Raw genomic sequence first — 22,116 nt, 5'->3', positions numbered from 1 at the left:
CATGCAGTTGTTTTCACCTCTTTCCCAAATCTTAGCATGAGAAAGACATATTCACAATCCAAGGTTAGTAGTCTATATTCCTAATCTGACCAGACCACCCTCTGAAACTATCCACCCCCTCACCAGATCCCTGCTGCTGGTAGACATTTCTGCTAGATAATCCTGTTCAAACTCCTCCAGACTGTAATGGCAGGTTGGGCCATGTTACTCATTCATGACCCACCAATTATCATCTTCTACTAACGGACATGAGGCCACAGGTCTCATTCCAGCACATTCCAGTCTTGATGCCCCTGCTGCGCTCAGTATTTGTGTCCTTTACATGAATGGCCCTCTGCCTGTGCACTTGACCTTCACATCGAAATGGAAAAAGTAGATGAGAAAAGCACATCCCAGGTATGTCTTTCTGTTCATGCACACAAACATATGCATACACTAGAGACGCCCTTAGTGCTAACGTGTGTTAAATACACTTAGTTTCAGTTCCATGCTCATTTGTGTTTTTAATATGTAGAGCTGACACCGCTCCAGTGGCTGGAGAATTTATGGCTAGAAATGCTTCTGACCAGCTTTAATGGAGATGAGAACTACAAGTTAGACTACCCTATGGAAAAAAGTGGTTGACCTCAGGTGCCCTCAGTAGTAGGGAGGCCCAGGGGTGTCTGTGGGTGACTGATGTGTTTTCCTGACTGTCTGTCTACTCTCTAAAGGTGCATGTTTAATGTAGGCCTAAGCTTTACAGCCATTCATCTTATCTCAATAGAGGGCTTCAGCTGCCTAGCAGACTCCACTTTCATGTCAGTAAAGAGAAAGTGCTGCGATTATAGTCAACTAAGGAAAATACATAATCAAATTGATTGAGATAGCTAAATAAACGTCTTTCAAGCTACAGTATTATTATCATTTAATTCATATGCACAATTAATACCTATATTTGCATTTTTACGTCAGAAGTGAGCTGCTTGAGACGTGTGGTGTATCCTCTGGCCCTGTATGGGAACTAGGCTTCCTACTTGACCTGCAGCTTGGCCCTAAATGACTCCAGAAAGCACGGATCATTTCTGGAGGAGGAAAGTTTCAGTTTTTACGACCGCGTGCAAACTCCCTTAACGCATCACACAGTGCGCCTGACGCGTGTCTCTCAACATCAACATCAACAACAAAAACAACAACAACCATCATCAACCATCCTTGTGGCTAAAGACAGCTCTAATGGGGTTAAAACCCCTGGGTTTAACAGAAAAACGGACCCCACTAAACAATGTGTTGAAAAGATAATGATGGACCACGACGTCCAGCTTCACAAGGCACCTGGAAACTCATGCAGACGTAAGTGTTGCACATGAGGTTAGCTAAGACTTAACCCGGAGTTAGCGTTAGCCTTCATTTTGTTGACTTACGCTCGTTTTTTGGGGTAACATGTTTTTTAACGTACTGCACAGTGAGTGTCTGTCAGCGTAGACCTCTGCTAAAAGCTGTTAGCATGTTAGTAATCTTAAGTTTTGAACTTCATATCACCACACTTTTTCAAACTTGTTCCTATCAACTTAGGAACATTGCTAAAATTAGACCTGTGTTCATCTTTTGTAGTATCGTGTTAACTGTTTTTTTGTGCATTGACTTTAAGAATGTAGTGATCACTTACAAAGCCTCACATGGCTTGGCCCCAGCCCACATACATGAGCCTTTACAGTCATATGAACATTCAGCATATCAGCATCTAGACTGAAGACTAAAGGGGACAGAGCCTTTTCAGTCCAGGCTCCAAGACTGGAATAATCTTCCTGAGGAAATCAAGTGTCTTCCCCCTTTAAATCAGAGAAAGAGACATTTAAATTTTGTACTTCCTTTCTCCAGTTTGTGCTATGCAGAAACACAGCAGTATTACTGAATCTACTGGGTAATATTGAACAGTGAAGTCGGACTTTCAACTGACTCCAAAATTAGTAAAAACCTCAACCCGACCTCACAATCCAACAGGCCTTCTCTGTGCATCAGACGTAAGTGAAAGCTGTAGAAATATAATCCTTATTTCTGCTTTTGTCTTGTTTGTGTCTCGCTAAAACAGTCATACACACAGTGCTGTCCAAAATCTGTGGACATGCACAAAATACCGTGTAATGATCCAATGTACGATTCTATCATTGATTACTATGAACGCCATGTAGCTATGGTGTTTTTGAGTATTCACTTAAATAGCAGAGATATTTGAAGTAACTTTTCAGTCAGTGTCACATAAGCATCGCTTAAAATCTAACAAGCATCCCACAAAAAAAAAAGTTCATTTATTTAAGACCCTGCTACAACATATTGGATTTTGAATTAACTTTAAAAACAAGAAATGTTGTAAAACCACTGGCCATGTGTGGTGCAGGTGAGACAGCTCAGTGGTTTGGATACCAGCTTGAGGTGTTGGCATACCAGTGAAGAATCACCATATGTCTCTGTGGAATCGGCATATAGCACTGACACTGAAGTGGTATGTTATAGGCCACTTTTCCATCTCAGCTCTGCTGTAGATCTGGTATTGTTGTCTTGGTTTTCCGAGTTGGTGTACTAGAACACGGTTGACTCATAAGCTCTATATAAAGATTAACGATGTGTAACCACTTATGGCCATTATGCAGAATTGAAGCCAAAACATCACAAATACACGGGCAGGTTTTGTTACGCAATTTGCAAGTAGATTGTATGCAGTAGTGACCAGATTGTGAAGCTGCAGTGCAGTGCCGTGACATGTACTGTGACAAATTGACCATATTTTTAAATCAGTCTATGGTAAACTTGGGTTAGACATCATTCCCAGCTCTGGTGTCCATGGTACTTGCATTTTTTATTGTTGTTGCGTTCACTTTGATTCCTTGCCCTGTCACTTGTCACTGCGTTTACTTTAGCTTCCTTGGAGAGAGTGTTTGAATACCACCAAAATAATGGTGAGTTCAATGTGTTGTTTGCCCTCCAGACAGTGGAGTCCTGTATCCTTTCTCAACAAACAATTGGAATGTGAGTAACCCCCTTCTCCTTTGGTAGAAGATTAAGGTTCTTGGTCACTGTCCCATATCAGTTTCCCACCTGGAGATGAATCTGACAAAGGTAAAGCTGTTCAGCCCTGCAGCTACCTGCCCTGCATTGGACCACCGCCTCTGTATAGTTCACTGTTTGAACCATGTACACAGGGTGTGGGACCAGTTTACCATAAGAGTGGGCTGCTCAGCTTTCAAGGACGCTGACTTCAGTCACATACCTCAGCTTTATTGGCTACAAACCCTGGAGCCAAATTTTTCACTAAGTTAGTCAGGAATTCTATTCATTACACACTATATCCTCCCATTCAATGGCTGAGACCAGTTCACGAGGCAAGCCAGCAATACTTTCCGATGTAGTATGCCTTACATCACTGTGAATGCATCATGGGTAGAAGAAAAGATACATGTTTTACCACATTTTAGATAATTTAATATAGATATCAATTCACTCCAGGGACTTCCTGGGGTACCTGTTTAAAGTCATTCTATATTGTAGTGATTGCTGACTGAATCTCAGTATCCTTGTTTCTCCACATGAATGAAAATGTTGCACAAATGGAGAAACCCTTGGTATCTTTGTGCATGTGACTTTAACTTTGCTCATTATTATCGTGACTAATTAATTTTATAAATAATTGCTAATCCTATTATACCCATTGGTACCTAGTCAGATCAGTTTCCAGAACCACAACTGGACTTATGACAGACTAAACTAACAAAGTAAATGCTAACCAGACTTTGCTTTCTATAATTTGAAAGAGATACTACAGTGGTAACTAGTTGACCTGGCTTGCCAGCTTCCACTTTCTGAGAGGAAAATAAACTGAACAACACACAACATCCTCCCAGATGCTGTGAACACTTTATAATCAACACTAGGTGTGTTTTTTGAAAAAGGGAAAAAATACTTTTATATCAGCATTCTTAGGCTATAAAGCGTTATCAGGTGTTTTTGCCATTATTGTAGTACATCTTGCAATATGGACTATCAAATGTAAGTCCAAAGTTCTGTTTCCAGAAATATGTTTAAAACTATCATCTAGAAAAATGGAAAAATATGCTACAAATAGCTGTAGTATCATCATAGTTTACATTTTCTTACTCAGAAGTAGAGAATTCAACTTTAAATATTTGAAAGTTATAGGTGAGGTGGTTTCATAACAGCTGTTTTCAGTGCTACAGTAAAGACACCACTGTATAAAGAGTGGTTTGCAGCTGCCAATATGTACTGTATATCATAAATACTGTTTTTATAACAAAAACATCTGAGCTGTGCACCTCTTATACTATACCACTTAGTTGACACAGAAAAGCAGACTGTTTTAAAGAACCCCCTTTGTCAAACTCTCTATTTGAGGAGATCATAAAATACCAAAAAAGAGCAGAAAGCGTGACAAGCTAATGGCTCACAGCCAGTAGCCCTGGACACAATGAAGTAGAGAAAAGGATCAGAGACACTGTAGGCAAGATTATCCCTTTTTCTCCATGGCTTCTCTTTTCTGGCAAACCTGACAAACCTTCAGTGGAAAAAGATTTGTGAAACTGTTGAGTTGGCAGAACAATGGGGCTGAACAATGCTTGAACAGTGAGCTGAACAGATTCAGTCCAGCTTTGACCTGCCACGGATGAATACCGTGAATACTATGCAAAGGACTGTAAGTGTGTGTTCATTTAATACCCTACACTGCTATCATTATTCTCCAGCTGGTTTCAGGTTACAGGTTTAATTTTCATCTATAACAACTTGTGGCTTTCGTTTAACTTGATGCTTAAAATGAAACCAGAACATCATGTAAAAAGTATATGTTCTAAAATAAGTGTGTCAATTGTGACCCATGGCAAAATACCTTTAAGTGTTTGTCTCGCATAATACACATAGCTCTTTGATTAGTACTTAGGTTCTGTTGCACTAGGAATTCCTGGATAATGTAAGAGAGAGAGTGACAAATGATAGATGATGGTGGTGTGATTAGAACGAGACTGCCTGGCTGGATCCATCCTACATTACTGTAAATGTTGGGATTGTCCTTCCTTTTGCAGTTGACCTAGGAATGCAGCCAAGCAAAGTTGCAGGAAAACTAACACCAGATCAGCTGTTGTGAATTGTAGATTTATCTTTACCAGTTGAAAATAGCCCCGTTGAACTTGTGTTATCTCCTCTGGAACTTGTTATTATACTGCATTTCTAAAGAGATCCTTCTGATTAACAGAGAACTGTGACAGTCATATCCAAAACAACTTTTATTGAACAGGAAAGGCCTAGACATTACTGTGTCTCTGTGTGAGACAGTGTGAAAAAATGGGAAAATCAGAAAGGAAATAATCCTTGGCGAAGAATGAATTTCACTGGAAGGACTGTTATTTGGATACAGAGAAAGAAGGAGCAGGGATGACAAACATGATTACAGAGGTTTTGTAAGTTAAAAAGGTGAAATTTTTAACATGACACAAAAGATTCACTTTACCAAAGAAGTGCAGAGAATCTGGAGTCACTGCTACAGTGTGTTAGACATTTTCCACTTTTACAACAGGTGTTAAAAATAGATGCCAGACTAATAATCTTGTGTCATAACCATCTGTAAGTAGACAAAATAAAACTACCCTTTGAGATGATTTGACAGAGAAAAGAAATAGCATTTTCTGGACCACACTATTTTATATATATTTCTGGATGTTTTTTATTATTCAAAGTGAATAATATTACCTATTATTACAGTGTTGAGTTCATGGAAACCATACTGGAAAGGTAAGTATTTGAAAATGCCACTAGTAGTACTTAAATTGCAATTGTTTGACATTTGGGGAATTGCTGTATTGATCTATAGCTTTGCTTAGTATAAAGACTAGAAAGCACAGGAAAACTAAAACTATTGTTCTCCATTACAATAGTAAAATAATGGCCTTGTGCTGTGCCTTCAACATTGGTCGGCACAGTATTCACTGTTCCAAAACTCCTAAGGGGTCTGTACTAGATGGCACTGCTTTAGCTACAATGCTAGTGCTCAATGAGTAGATCGCTACTACTTCAGACACTTGAAAAGTGTTTTTAACAATCTTAGTTGCATTTGCATGCTGATATTTAGTCAAGTAAATAAGCTGCCTGTCTATTCTTGGTTTCGATATGTTGCTAATTTGTTATAGTAAGGTTTGGGAAATTCATAAATGCCAGTAGGATCATCATTGTCATTTTGTCACAGTGCTGCATCTAAAAGGATGTTGGCCTCTGCTTATGTCAACACAACAAAATATATTCCTATTTCAAACTGATCTTTTCTTTGATATTGTGCGTTTGATCCACCAGAGGATTATGTACAAACCCTGCATAGTTGGGTCTCACCTTAGGTGCACAAAGACTGAAAAGACATCTGAGTTATGGATGTTATACAAATCAACTTTATGAGCATACTGGAGCTGTGTGAAGCTGTTTGAGAAAGCCCTCTCAGACAAATTCCATACAAATAAATCTTTTCTAACCACAAAACAAACCTGTTGGCACTAATAATATATATATGCAGTCTGTGCTGTTTACAGTTGCAGTCACTTGCTGGGTTCAGTCACTGAGTGACAGTACATATAACAGAGTGACACACAGCTAAATGCAGAGAGAGTCTAACAACACCAATAGTTAATAGACTGGGGTTTGATGTTGTGTAATCATAATGAAAGAACAGTTTTCTCAAACAAAGCTTGACTTGATTAGCAAAACATTCTATTTGAATCTCCTTAATTAGTCCAGAAATAGGTTTGGGTTGCATGGTATGGTGCCTTGTTTGATGTGAGGGTGTGGCTGCCACTTAATGTTTTCATTACCTCGCTTTTTGTGAGTAAAAAGGGCATCTTTTATGTTTAAGTATGCATGTTGAAGTTCATCAGTGAAAGAACTGATGTGTTGGATAACATGTGAATTTGTATTTCACTGACATCAGCACTGTGATGAAACAAATAGGTAGTTTGTTGTGCAAGAAGCTAACCATTTCACAAAGTCAAACCACTAAACTAATCTCTAATGTTTTCCTTTCCTTGCACATAAAATTTGAAGTCATAAATGTCAGCGAAAGCAGAAATCATTCCTATTCACCTTTGTTCTTGGAACATTCTTGTGTTGTGCCTTTAGCTACAGGGTTTTACGAAAGAGTGACAGTTCTGTGGCTGTAATTCTGCAAAGTCTCCTAAAATCAGACAGAGCTCAGTGGTTTCCAGGGAACAGTGTGGACATCGAATCTCAGTGAAGACTACTAGAAAGCTATGAAACCTCAGGGAAGACAACGATATGTGTGCCATTAATGACTTTCCTCACCCTCAGATTAACCCCATACATAAAGCTAAGCAAGCAAGAAATTTACTTCACCAAAAAATATAAATAACAACCGAGAATTTTACATAAAACTGTTAACTGATATTAAACTGTAAAGTGAGTGTTTTAGCAATACAAAGGGAAAAAAAAAGAAAATGGAGGGGAAAAGGAAAAAATATGGGCCTGCAGAGACACAAATATTGCATGTGATTTCATCTTCCCCTTGTGAGAATGAGTGCAAATGAGCTGTGTGCTTGTAATAATTTGTCACACACGTCTACAGAAAGAAGCTCTAAGGACTATTAGAATACACAATGCTGACAGATCTAAGAAGTGTGTAGATGTAAGTACTTGTGAATTTGAGTGTGCGTGTGTGTGTGTGTGTGTGTGTGTGTGTGTGTGTGAATGAATGAATATAGCTGCTTTGAACTCACATTCATCTCCTGGCTCTGGCCCAGGATCTCCAGCTGCTGTTGGATCTCTCGGAGCCGCTGCTCCTGTCTTCTCCTCTCCTTTATATCCTGCAGGACCTTCTCTCCTGGCTGCAGGTCCCCATAGCACTTCCAGGCAACGTCTGAGCCATGGCCCTGATATACAACAGCTCTCTCAGGGAGCAGATTAAAAAAAATAGTTCATCACAGTTAATTTGCATGAACATTTTCCATTCCTTTGTGGTGTTTTGTTAGTGTATGTTTATCTCTGTTGATGTGGCATATCATAAAAACGTAGAGATTAATATACACTAATTGTTCTGCTATTTACAGATAGTTCAAAGTAAAATTAGGTACTCATTTTAAGTTCTAAGAAAATATAACAGTTCAGTTAGCAAGTCTAACATAATGGGGTCCACCATAAATCACACATTCAAGGATCCACATATGCTAGGTTAACAAAATAAACTACAAGCTGTCTCTAAATCAAAGTTTGAAAATGGGTCACAAGGAAATAGAAGTGCCTTCTCTAGAGAACCATCAATAGATAGCTGATAAGTGAGAGGCCTGCCTTAATGACCACAGGGTGGGGCTTTTTCACTAGGGCTCAGTAACAAAGAGAGAAAGATCCAGAGCGAAGTGTTGAGATCGCAGTGACACATCTAAAGTTTTATCACATATTTTTAGGGCTGTCACATACTGTACTGCAATGATACTGGGAGACTGTGCCACAATGAAGTAGCTTCTGCAGATGTGGTTTGCTGAAAAGCAAGCACAATTGTGGCAAATCTCAAAGGGATAGGTCAAACTTGTAATATCCTTCCTTACCCCACCCACTATTTATTTCTTTCTAAGTTGGAAAGAAATTCGCAAAATAAAGAATATTGTCGACAGTGGCCGGTGAATGACCTGTCGTAGGTCATACACAGCTACTCTATAAAAGCAGCAGCTGGGTCAAGAAATTGTTAGGTCTGAGAGGATGTTGCCAACCACAGGATGTTAGGAGTGTCAGCCCAGCACCATGTGTTTGAAGTCTCCATCTCTCCTGGTGAGTCTGGTTGCCAGGCAGGCTTATAATACTGAAATTGATGGATATTTTATAAAATGTCGACATCTCAATAGGGACTTATATACTGTGAAATGGTAGGTTACAGGGGACAGCAGGACTAAGCAGACATTTTTAACTTAAAAACTGAGATAATAAATCTGTTAGGACACATTTATGATAGGACATAATCTTAGTTAAACCCAAGAGAAAATGAGAGTTCAGTTAAGTTTAGCCAGTATGTTGAGAAAAAAAAATAAATGGTGTGTCATGCATTGTATTTACACAGATTTTATGGTAAGTAGATGATAATAGTGTGACTTAGCTCTAATATTTTAGATTTTAGTGTGAGCGGCCTCATCTAATGTGGCAATGTCCTCTGTCTGCCTATGTGAAAATAATGACAGCTTCTATCTGAAGCCACTTTTAGGCGGTTGTTGAGAAACCTTCAGTTGGGACTTGCTCATCCAGACTACAAAAGCTGGAATCATGACACAGTCACACTCCCTTTATGCACCAGAGTGAGAAACACACCATTCCAACTAGGAAAAATAAAAATTAAAGTCTAGTTTTACCACCATCCTCACACCACTAAATGCATGTTTCTAAAAAAGCCCAAATCTTAGGGAGTAAGAGTTTATTTAATTTGGAAACAGCAGCTGTTCTACTTTCCAAGAATTATAGACTGCAAACTTAAAAATTGTCTGCAAGGCTTAGAATTGATAAAGCTATCACTGACTAAAGTTTAAACGAATTTGGCATGTGTATCTTCTTACCACTTCCCTCTGGCTAATGAAACACTATACATTCTAATGAATGTAAGGGGAAATCCACTGTTTCTTAGCATAAACTGTACTAATCTGGTTCTGATTACAGCAAAAACATAGCATTTTTCTTTATATTCACCTCATTGTTCTCTCTGTGTTAGACTGGATCTTTTATCACGATAACAACCTCAAGTAAAATGGATTTTACAGTGATTTACATAGTTAACAAAGGTTTACATATATGTGCTATGACAATTAAATCCAGTCACACATGGCAAAATTATAGGATTCATTTTTCTTTGTGCCAATAAAACCAGTAATGTAATGAAGAAGAAGAAGAAGTACTTTATTAATCCCCAAGGGCAAATTCAGTTGTTACAGCAGTTATTAAATTTGAGATTATTTAGATTATATAGATTAATAGTAATTCATAAAGTAATTAATAAAGTAATTAAGTAATTAACTATTTATTTGGGGGGGGGTTGTGTGTGTGTGTGTGTGTGCGCGCGTTATTGTTTATATTGAGGAATTATGGCCGTGGACACAAAAGACCTCCTGAATCTTTCAGTCTTGGCTTTAGGGGGAATTCGTCTGTGGCTGAATGAACTTCCCATTCGCCACAGTTCCTCATGAAGTGGGTGGGCAGGATTGTCCAATACAGAGTTTATTTTGTCCACCATCCTCCTCTCTGCCACAGACTCCAGACTGTCCAGTTCCAGTCCAACAACAGATTTTGCCTTCCTGATCAACTTATTCAGTCTGTTGGCCTCACCAGCCTTGATGCCACCTCCCCAGCACACAACTGCAAAGAACAGTGCACTCGCTACTACAGACTGATAGAACATCTTCAGTAGCTTGTTGCACACACCAAAGGAACAGAGTCTCCTGAGGAAGAACAGCCTGCTCTGTCCTTTCTTGAAGAGGGCATCTGTATTGTTTGACCAGTCCAATTTGTTGTTAATGTGGACTCCAAGGTATTTGTAGGAGTCCACAATCTCTACTTCGTCTCCACGGATGTTGACAGGGACTGGGGTCTTCCTGCTCCTCCTAAAGTCCACCACCAGTTCTCTGGTTTTCTTGATATTGAGCTTTAGACAGTTGTTGTTACACCAATCAACAAAGCTTTATATCAATTGTCTGTATTCCTCATCGTTATTATTATTGATGCATCCAATGATTGAAGAGTCATCAGAGAACTTTTGGAGGTGACAGGTTCCTGAGTTGTAGCGGAAGTCTGAGGTGTAGAGTGTAAACAGGAATGGTGCCAGTACAGTTCCTTGAGGTGCACCGGTGCTGCTCATCACCACATGAGATAAGCAGCCATCTAAGCAAACAAACTGTGGCCGCCCAGTGAGGTAGTCTTTGATCAACTCCACCATGTCTGCAGGAACTTCCATATCCTGCATCTTTGCACTTAGCAGGTGAGGCTGAATAGTGTTGAAAGCACTTGAAAAGTCAAAAAACATGACTCTGACAGTGTTGCCTTGCCTCTCTAGATGGGAGTATGCTCTGTGCATTAAGAAGATGATGGCATCTTCCACGCTGATGTGTTCCTGATAATGCAAACTGCAGGGGGTCCAGAAATTCAGACACTTGAGACCTCAGGTGTTACAGGACCAGTCTCTCAAACACTTTCATGACATGTGATGTTAGCGCTACTGGTCTGAAGTCACTAAGGGTACTGGGATGGGTTCTTTTTGGTAATGGGACAATACAGGAAGTTTTCCATAACTTAGGCACCTTTTTGAGCCTCAGAGAGAGGTTGAAGAGTTTCTGAAAAACTTCTACAAGCTGTCCAGCACACACCTTAAGTATTCTGGGACTGATCTCATCTGGTCCTTTTGCTTTGTTGGCCTTTAGTTTAGCTAGTTCCTTCCTCACCTGTTCTGTGGCAAAGGCTGGGCCTGTGTATTGTGTTGATGATGAGTCACATGGTGAGGGCAGGGGAGGAGGTATTGGAGGTGAGGTATACTTCAATGTTGTATGGCTGCTGATAGAGGAGGTGGCATCAGTGGGCCTTGGGGAGGCAGCATTGGCAGAGATGTTGGGTGGGGGGATGTGAAGAGACCCCAAGGCATCAGCTAAGGTGGTGTAGGGAGGAGGGAAGGTGTGTGAGGACAATGGATCAGAGTAAGAAGCAGAGGTGGTGTCAAATCTATTAAAGAACAGGTCAAGTTCATTAGCAAACTTTGAGTCTCCTTCCACAGCAGTGTGTGACTTCTTATAGCCAGTCATTATTTTCATCCCGTTCCACACCTCTTTGATATTATTCTGTCTCAACTTGTGCTCTACTCTGTCTCTATAGAGCTGCTTTGCCTCCCTCAGCTTCCTCTTGAGTTCCTTCTGCGCGGCTCGGAGTTCCTCCTTGTCTCTTGCCATGAACGCCCTCTTCTTCTTGTTGAGGACGCCTTTAATGTCCTTATGTATCCATGGCTTATTACTGGGGAAACAACAAACTTTTTTGGATGGAACAACATTGTCCTCACAGAAGCGGATGTAATCTGTGATACAGTGTGAGATGTCTTCGATGTCCTCACCATGAGTGTCCATAAAAAGGTTCCAGTTTGTAACCCTGAAGCACTCCTGCAGGTCCTCCTCAGCATCCTTTGACCAACCTCTCACATACCTCTTGGTAGCAGACTGTTGTCTTACCACGGGCTTGTATGTTGGTGCTACATATATTAAGTTGTGGTCTGATCCACCAAGTGGGGGGAGCGCTGAAGAGCTGTATGTCTCCTTCACGTTGGCATATAGGAGATCAAGAATCTTATTTTCTCATGTTGCACAGTCCACATACTGTTTGAAGTTGGTCAGAGTTCCCGAAATACTGACATGGTTAAAATCCCCATTAATTAGTATAAGGGCACTGGGGTGTTTTGTCTGGAGACCAGCGACAACTGTGTGGATGATGTCACATGCACTCTGTGCTGCAGCTGATGGAGGAATGTAAACAGTCACAACAATGGCGTGTGAAAACTCACGGGGCAGGTAGTATGGCCTCAGTCCAACCACCAACAGCTCAATGTCTGGAGTACAGATGCAGTCTTTCACTGTTACATGTCCCTGTTACATGTCCGGGATTGCACCATTTAGAATTAACAAAAACAGCAAGACCACCTCCTCTTTTCTTGCCTCTCTGTTTCCCTCTGTCCGCTCGCACTAGTGAGGACCCAGGCAGTTCAAGCGAGCTGTCCGGTATATTTTTATTCAGCCAGGTCTCGGTGAGGCAAAGCTAGCTACACTCTCTGTACTCTCGTTGGCTGCTAGCTAAAGCTGTAAGTTCATCCACTTTGTTGCAGAGTGATCTCACATTTCCCATAATAATTTTTGGGAGAAATGGTTTAAATCTCCTACGTTTTTCTCGATGCTTCACTCCTGCTCTGCAGCCCCTCCTACGCCTCCTCAGGTCTTGGGGGATTTCAGGTTTTATACCAAGAAGCAGACTTGTTCCCTTAAGAGCTAACAGTTGCTCTCTTGTATAGATGCCGTTGGCACAGAAACGTATATTTTCCAATGCAGTTTCCATAATCTCCGTATGTCTCTCCACAGGAATTAGAAAATCCCAACTCATCCACTTTCATCCGTTATCAGAGAGAAAGCATAGATCTTGGTTTGACTTGGATTAACAGATGATAATTCAGTAAAAAACTTGCAAAAAACAAAAAAAAACAGAGGAGCTGCTATAACTGGCTGCCACCTAACAGGCGCCGGTATTCTGTCAGGGTCCTTGTTTTAAAAAGACGTAATGACCCAGTAAACATCTTGAAACTGCATTTTGTTCTATGTTATCTTTTTTCTGCTTGATTTGTCCTGGACTAATGAGGGAACAGGCCATACCTGGCCATGAAACATTTATTAGCTACCCAAAATTGGGGTGCATGTATATAAATGGCTGTAATTGCTAAATGGTTAATGCCAAACTGTTGAATTAACCTTTTGAATTAAAGCTCAAAGTCGTCACTAATGTAATGTTTTATTTAAAATTCAGTGTGGTGGTGTACAGAAGCCAAATGCCAAAAAAAAAAAAAAAAAAATTAATAAACCTTTAGAAATGTAACGCACATAATATGAATGAAAAGAAAGGAGAGAGTATAAAAGAAACAAAAACTAAAGATAAATTGTGAAAATGATCTGTACAGGACTTGGTAAGACCTTAAAGCAGTGGAGAAAATGCTAAAATGGTACAAAAGCAAAAATGTGTAGTTTTCTTACAATTTTTTGTTCTGTTGCCATCTGATAGTATAAAAAGTAAATATGTTTTTTGAAAATAGAGAGAATTTTTGACAGTGGGAGGAAATAGGGAGAAAACAACACAAAAGTGGGGAAGTTTAAGTGTGAAAAGGATCCATTGGTTGCAGTCGCCTGAACTTAAACATTTTTTATGATCATCATGTCATCATAACATCATCATGTTTTTCTTTTGCAGTGGTCTGATAGGGCAGTAGAGGAGGTTGGGGATATGAAAATGAGGATTAAACTAAACGCCATCACGAACAGCATCTCCCATCATTATTGTTATTATTGCTGTTGTTGTTGTGTGTTTCTCCATACTCACTTTTTTTTTCCATATGTCATTTTTTTGCTTACTGCTGTAACACATGTATTTCCCTACCAGGGGAAGCAATAAAGTTTATCTAATGTAATCTTATTTTATCTAATGTAATCGAACACAGAAACACTCACTTGCATGTACATATTGTGAACTTGTATTATTTTTAATGTCATCCGTTTTGCACACTTGGTGATACTCACCAGGGTCCATGTTTTAAAATGGTATGAGGAGCCTGAATTGGGCTGAGTAATTTATACTGTGTGATGTTTTGTTAAGGAGAAATGAAACTTATGGAGCAGAGCCCCTCCCTCCATGTGACTCTAAAATGTCTTAAACTAAAACGCAAACTCAACTTGCCTGACTGGCTTAGAGGGTCAGTCAACAGTCTGGCTGGAACACTGAGCCAGAAAGATTCACTAAGCAAGTTTTGTTTTATATTTTTTTATGTTTCTGTAATGATTAATCCACCACCATGTGCAAGCTCTTTATTCACAGTAGTAATTCTAATACTAAAATTATAAACTGTGAGCACAGCATAAAATACTAAAATAATTATTATTGTTGTCTATGAATTGTGGAATTTACTGTTTTACAACAATGGCAGAAAAAAATCATAAAGCAGATGCCCAGTTACTTACTTGCATCAGTTAAATGCTTTAATAGATACATTTTTTACTTTTAAGAGAGAAAAGTCCAGTCCATCACAGGGCCACACATAGACACACAACCATAGTCACTCCTGTGGGCAATTTAGAGTCACCAATCAATTTAACATGCATGTTTTGGATTAGGAGAGGAAACCGGAGTACCCTGAGTAAACCCACGCAAGTATGAGAAGAACATACAAATTCCGGGTTGCGAACCCACGGCCTTCCTCCTGTGAGGCAACAGTGTGAACCACCCATCCACCGAATTTTACCTATTTGGATTAAATATGTAAAATAATTAATAGCCTAATTTTTTATGTGGCGTAATTATTATAATTTATTATACCCTTTTTCCAGAGTGTAATTTTTAGTTAAAAAGAATTAAAATAGTCATTTATATTTCTATAAAACTCAAAGAAACGGTTTAGTTTTGTAAAATGGTTCACGTTGCTGTGACTTCCGAACTCAGAAAAGTAAAATGCCCGATGGGTCTTGAAGGCAGCACCCAGCAGCAGACAGTGAATGAGGACATCAGTCAGCAGCTCCATGAAGAGTCATGCTTTCTCTCAAAGTTTAGTTTTCGCCCATGGCTAAGCAGTACGACATTCTGTGCAGGTTGCTCCTGCTCGGAGAGACGTGCATGTTGCGCGGTAAGTTCAACCACACTCATCATTCGGGTCAGAGTCAGCCATGTGTCGGACCAGTCAATGTTTTTACATGACCCTGTTTCAGTCGTCCTACTGATCTGCATGTCCAGAATTCACAAGAGTCTTCAAAAGTGGATCAACGCCAAATAAAAACGTATAAAGTTTCCAGCCAGCACTTCCGACACGCCTTGACGTCACGGCTGAACGTGACTTTGTCTTTACGTGACCCCGTCTCGACTCGGCGACGTCCTCTAACTTAGTTGACGTCATCGATCTCGGTGACGTCATTGATCAAGGCTTTGTGGCAGCTGTTTACTCTGTGGTTACTGTCTGAGTTAGAAGATCCGTGAAGTTTGCTGTGTGTGGAAAGGTTTGGAAGCATTTAGCAAAAATGTCTGTCTCATTTTACATTTCAAGTTCAGATGATGAAAGTGAGACAACTCTGGTTATGAAGCGTGATCTACTCTTTAGCGATTCCACTCGCTACCTGGTAATGGACATTATGGGAGAGGGAACTTACGGTCAGGTTGTCAAGTGCCTCAACTTAACTACAGGCAAGACCACAGCTGTTAAGATCCACAAACATGGTGATAGTGAAAGCATCCTATGGGAAATGGAGATGCTAGAAGCAATCAGGTCTCTGGACACTGAGAAAAAGAACATCTTAAAATTCATAGAAGGTTTTAAGAGTCATGACTTCTCTTGTCTGGCATTTGAAATGCTGGACACAAGCCTTTGGGACCTGATAGTAAACGAGGAAATGTCGCTGAGTCTTAATGAGATTCGCCCTGTGACTCAGCAGCTCATGGTTGCTTTTGAGGCCCTAAAGGATCTTGGCATAATGCACCTGGACTTGAAGCCTGATAACGTGATGCTTGTCAATCACAAGGATCAGCCATTCAGGATCAAGCTGATTGACTTTGGTCTGGCCCACCCAGTTGGGGCGTTGAAAGCTGGAGTGGAAGTGCAAGCCGTTCAATACAGGGCTCCTGAAGTAATGCTGGGCCTCCCCTTGTCTGAAGCTGTTGATATATGGGGAGTGGGCTGCATCATGGGATTTTTGTATTTTGGATTTCATCTGTTCCCTTTTAATTGTAAATATCAGTGGATGGAAGCTGTGCTGCATCTTCTGGGCCAGCCAGAGGAACACCAGCTGAATGATGCAATGTACACCTGGAAGTATTTCAGCAGGGACCATGGTTCCACAACTCAAAGGTGGAGACTGAAGACGCGAGGGGAGTATGAGGATGCAACTGGTATTGAGCCAGATAATTCGGATGATCTTTTGAGCTATGCCAGAAATTTGGAGGACGCAGTAGCGACATGGTACGAAAAACAGGGTGATATTGAATATGAAGATAGGATGGCATTTTTAAGCCTCCTAAAAGGTTGTCTACATCTTGATCCTGCAAGGAGAATCTGTTCACGGGAGGCCTTAAAACACAGATTCCTAACGATGGTTCACCTGGTCGATGAAATGAGAACCAGCTCCTATGTAGATGCTGCTCTTCAACTCATGACTGTTTCCTACCGGCATCAGTCAGTCCATACTGAAAGCAGCTCAGAAGATGAAGACAGCTACAGTGAGTCAGACTTTACGGGACATGTTTATAATTCTTCAAACGGTGGTTCTAAAACCGAAGAGGATTATTCTGCTGGAGAAGAGGCAGTCGCTGACAGTTCCAGCGGTGCAGATGGAGACGTCGAGATTTCAAGTTGCGAATACTCAGACAGACGTTACGACACTGACGTACCCAGTCATGAAAATTTTTATGATGGAGTCGGAGACACTGATATCTTAAGTAAAGAAGACTCAGTCACAGCTTTCAGAGATGACGATAGCAACACTGACTGTTTACTAGTTGCCAGTAACACTAATGACAGAGGTTCAGCTGACATTGGCCCAACCGATGGAGCTGCAGCCTCCATGTCTTCAAAAGACACAGCTGCAGCCGCCATCAGATCCACTAATGCTGATCATGACAAAACCAGACCTGATGGAGGTCAGCGTAGGACTATTTTTCAACGGACTTGCAAGTTCTTCCGTCGAGTGAAGAAGAGAGTAGTTTCTGTCTTTCGGTGTCATAAGAACTGACACCGAAAGACAGAAACCAACCAAGCCTTTGTTATGTGGACAGGAAGATTCTGGGTTCGAATATCTGGGGCTTTTGTGTTTGGGTTTTCTCCGGGTGCTCCGGTTTCGTCCCACTACAAAGTCTAGAATAATGTCATGACTTTTATAGCATCTTTAAACACAGGCAGTGGTGCTGCTGCTGGACATCGACACACACTCTTCAGGCATTTCTTATAAACGGCGCACATTACACAGCAGATTTTGCTTTCATCAGGGTAATTAAAAAAAGACTGTTGCTATTTATAAATACTGTGGGAGACCATAATAATGTATTGACATCCAACTCTATTTGTCAGTGTGGCCACCCAAACTGAGCCTGGTGCTGCTGGAGATTTCTTCCGTTAAAGGGAGTTTTTCCTCTCCACTGTCACCAAGTGCTGCTTATAAGGGATTTGTTGGGTTTCTCTGTGAAGATGATTGAGATGATTGTAGTGTGTGTATTGCTATACAAATAAACTGAATTGAATTGAATCAATGCTTAATGGTTGTGAATTGTTGATAGATAAGCCAAACTATTTCAAGATGTCAAACTATTTCAAGATGTCACCTTGGACAGTGTCCAATGTGCCAGCCCACATTTGGTCATAAAAATATTCAATATGAAATTTCTGATTCCTATTCAAAATGGTGAAGCTAATAAATGACAATAACATTTTTAGTTTTAAACAAGGCTTTGAAAAGTTCCTGATATATATACATATTTATTTATGTGTGACTGTGGGTGTGTAAAAAGAAGAAGAAGTACTTTATTAATCCCCAAGGGGAAATTCAATTGTTACAGCAGTTATTAAATTTGAGATTATTTAAATTATATTGATTAATAATAATTCATAAAGTAATTAACTAATTATTTATTTGGGGGGGGTTGTGTGTGTGTGTGTGTGTGCGCGTACATGCGTGTGTGTGTGTGTGTGTGTGTGTGTGTGTGTGTGTGTGTGTGTGTGTGCGCGTTATTGTTTATATTGAGGAATTATAGTCTTATGGCTGTGGACACAAAATACCTCCTGAATCTCTCTGTCTTGGCTTTAGGGGGAATTAGTCTGTGGCTGAATGAACTTCCCATTCGCCACAGTTCCTCATGAAGTGGGTGGGCAGGATTGTCCAATACAGAGTTTATTTTGTCCACCATCCTCCTCTCTGCCACAGACTCCAGACTGTCCAGTTCCAGTCCAACAACAGATTTTGCCTTCCTGATCAACTTATTTAGTCTGTTGGCCTCACCAGCCTTGATGCCACCTCCCCAGCACACAACTGCAAAGAACAGTGCACTCGCTACTACAGACTGATAGAACATCTTCAGTAGCTTGTTGCACACACCAAAGGAACAGAGTCTCCTGAGGAAGAACAGCCTGCTCTGTCCTTTCTTGAAGAGGGCATCTGTATTGTTTGACCAGTCCAATTTGTTGTTAATGTGGACTCCAAGGTATTTGTAGGAGTCCACAATCTCTACTTCGTCTCCACGGATGTTGACAGGGACTGGGGTCTTCCTGCTCCTCCTAAAGTCCACCACCAGTTCTCTGGTTTTCTTGATATTGAGCTTTAGACAGTTGTTGTTACACCAATCAACAAAGCTTTATATCAATTGTCTGTATTCCTCATCGTTATTATTATTGATGCATCCAATGATTGAAGAGTCATCAGAGAACTTTTGGAGGTGACAGGTTCCTGAGTTGTAGCGGAAGTCTGAGGTGTAGAGTGTAAACAGGAATGGTGCCAGTACAGTTCCTTGAGGTGCACCGGTGCTGCTCATCACCACATGAGATAAGCAGCCATCTAAGCGAACAAACTGTGGCCGCCCAGTGAGGTAGTCTTTGATCGACTCCACCATGTCTGCAGGAACTTCCATATCCTGCATCTTTGCACTTAGCAGGTGAGGCTGAATAGTGTTGAAAGCACTTGAAAAGTCAAAAAACATGACTCTGACAGTGTTGCCTTGCCTCTCTAGATGGGAGTATGCTCTGTGCATTAAGAAGATGATGGCATCTTCCACGCCGATGTGTTCCTGATATGCAAACTGCAGGGGGTCCAGAAATTCAGACACTTGAGACCTCAGGTGTTGCAGGACCAGTCTCTCAAACACTTTCATGACATGTGATGTTAGCGCTACTGGTCTGAAGTCACTAAGGGTACTGGGACGGGTTCTTTTTGGTAATGGGACAATACAGGAAGTTTTCCATAACTTAGGCACCTTTTTGAGCCTCAGAGAGAGGTTGAAGAGTTTCTGAAAAACTTCTACAAGCTGTCCAGCACACACCTTAAGTATTCTGGGACTGATCTCATCTGGTCCTTTTGCTTTGTTGGCCTTTAGTTTAGCTAGTTCCTTCCTCACCTGTTCTGTGGCAAAGGCTGGGCCTGTGTATTGTGTTGATGATGAGTCACATGGTGAGGGCAGGGGAGGAGGTATTGGAGGTGAGGTATACTTCAGTGTTGTATGGCTGCTGATAGAGGAGGTGGCATCAGTGGGCCTTGGGGAGGCAGCATTGGCAGAGATGTTGGGTGGGGGGATGTGAAGAGACCCCAAGGCATCAGCTAAGGTGGTGTAGGGAGGAGGGAAGGTGTGTGAGGACAATGGATCAGAGTAAGAAGCAGAGGTGGTGTCAAATCTATTAAAGAACAGGTCAAGTTCATTAGCAAACTTTGAGTCTCCTTCCACAGCAGTGTGTGACTTCTTATAGCCAGTCATTATTTTCATCCCGTTCCACACCTCTTTGATATTATTCTGTCTCAACTTGTGCTCTACTCTGTCTCTATAGAGCTGCTTTGCCTCCCTCAGCTTCCTCTTGAGTTCCTTCTGCGCGGCTCGGAGTTCCTCCTTGTCTCTTGCCATGAACGCCCTCTTCTTCTTGTTGAGGACGCCTTTAATGTCCTTATGTATCCATGGCTTATTACTGGGGAAACAACAAACTTTTTTGGATGGAACAACAGGTCCTCCTCAGCATCCTTTGACCAACCTCTCACATACCTCTTGGTAGCAGACTGTTGTCTTACCACGGGCTTGTATGTTGGTGCTACATATATTAAGTTGTGGTCTGATCCACCAAGTGGGGGGAGCGCTGAAGAGCTGTATGTCTCCTTCACGTTGGCATATAGGAGATCAAGAATCTTATTTTCTCATGTTGCACAGTCCACATACTGTTTGAAGTTGGTCAGAGTTCCCGAAATACTGACATGGTTAAAATCCCCATTAATTAGTATAAGGGCACTGGGGTGTTTTGTCTGGAGACCAGCGACAACTGTGTGGATGATGTCACATGCACTCTGTGCTGCAGCTGATGGAGGAATGTAAACAGTCACAACAATGGCGTGTGAAAACTCACGGGGCAGGTAGTATGGCCTCAGTCCAACCACCAACAGCTCAATGTCTGGAGTACAGATGCAGTCTTTCACTGTTACATGTCCCTGTTACATGTCTGGGATTGCACCATTTAGAATTAACAAAAACAGCAAGACCACCTCCTCTTTTCTTGCCTCTCTGTTTCCCTCTGTCCGCTCGCACTAGTGAGGACCCAGGCAGTTCAAGCGAGCTGTCCGGTATATTTTTATTCAGCCAGGTCTCGGTGAGGCAAAGCTAGCTACACTCTCTGTACTCTCGTTGGCTGCTAGCTAAAGCTGTAAGTTCATCCACTTTGTTGCAGAGTGATCTCACATTTCCCATAATAATTTTTGGGAGAAATGGTTTAAATCTCCTACGTTTTTCTCGATGCTTCACTCCTGCTCTGCAGCCCCTCCTACGCCTCCTCAGGTCTTGGGGGATTTCAGGTTTTATACCAAGAAGCAGACTTGTTCCCTTAAGAGCTAACAGTTGCTCTCTTGTATAGATGCCGTTGGCACAGAAACGTATATTTTCCAATGCAGTTTCCATAATCTCCGTATGTCTCTCCACAGGAATTAGAAAATCCCAACTCATCCATTTCATCTGTTATCAGAGAGAAAGCATAGATCTTGGTTTGACTTGGATTAACAGATGATAATTCAGTAAAAAACTTGCAAAAAACAAAAAAAAAACAGAGGAGCTGCTATAACTGGCTGCCACCTAACAGGCGCCGGTATTCTGTCAGGGTCCTTGTTTTAAAAAGACGTAATGACCCAGTAAACATCTTGAAACTGCATTTTGTTCTATGTTATCTTTTTTCTGCTTGATTTGTCCTGGACTAATGAGGGAACAGGCCATACCTGGCCATGAAACATTTATTAGCTACCCAAAATTGGGGTGCATGTATATAAATGGCTGTAATTGCTAAATGGTTAATGCCAAACTGTTGAATTAACCTTTTGAATTAAAGCTCAAAGTCGTCACTAATGTAATGTTTTATTTAAAATTCAGTGTGGTGGTGTACAGAAGCCAAATGCCAAAAAAAAAAAAAAAAAAATTAATAAACCTTTAGAAATGTAACGCACATAATATGAATGAAAATAAAGGAGAGAGTATAAAAGAAACAAAAACTAAAGATAAATTGTGAAAATGATCTGTACAGGACTTGGTAAGACCTTAAAGCAGTGGAGAAAATGCTAAAATGGTACAAAAGCAAAAATGTGTAGTTTTCTTACAATTTTTTGTTCTGTTGCCATCTGA

At 40.8% G+C, this 22,116-nt stretch overlaps 1 protein-coding gene across 2 annotated transcripts in view; it reads right to left on the bottom strand.

The window, feature by feature from the left end:
• The window catches only part of fsip1 (fibrous sheath interacting protein 1), a 54,076-nt gene that overhangs the window by 3,182 nt on the left and 28,778 nt on the right, over positions 1–22,116 (bottom strand). For both annotated transcript variants that reach the window (XM_026303588.2, XM_026303597.2), the window contains exon 9: positions 7,755–7,925. In XM_026303588.2, coding sequence (XP_026159373.1) covers positions 7,755–7,925 — 171 coding nt within the window. The remainder of the gene's footprint in view (positions 1–7,754; positions 7,926–22,116) is intronic.

Source organism: Mastacembelus armatus, chromosome 22 (assembly GCF_900324485.2).
Source record: "Mastacembelus armatus chromosome 22, fMasArm1.2, whole genome shotgun sequence".
Classification (NCBI taxonomy): Eukaryota; Metazoa; Chordata; class Actinopteri; order Synbranchiformes; family Mastacembelidae; genus Mastacembelus; species Mastacembelus armatus.
The sequence above is the reverse complement of the archived record's forward strand: the minus strand, read 5'-3'. Positions and strand labels throughout refer to the sequence as shown.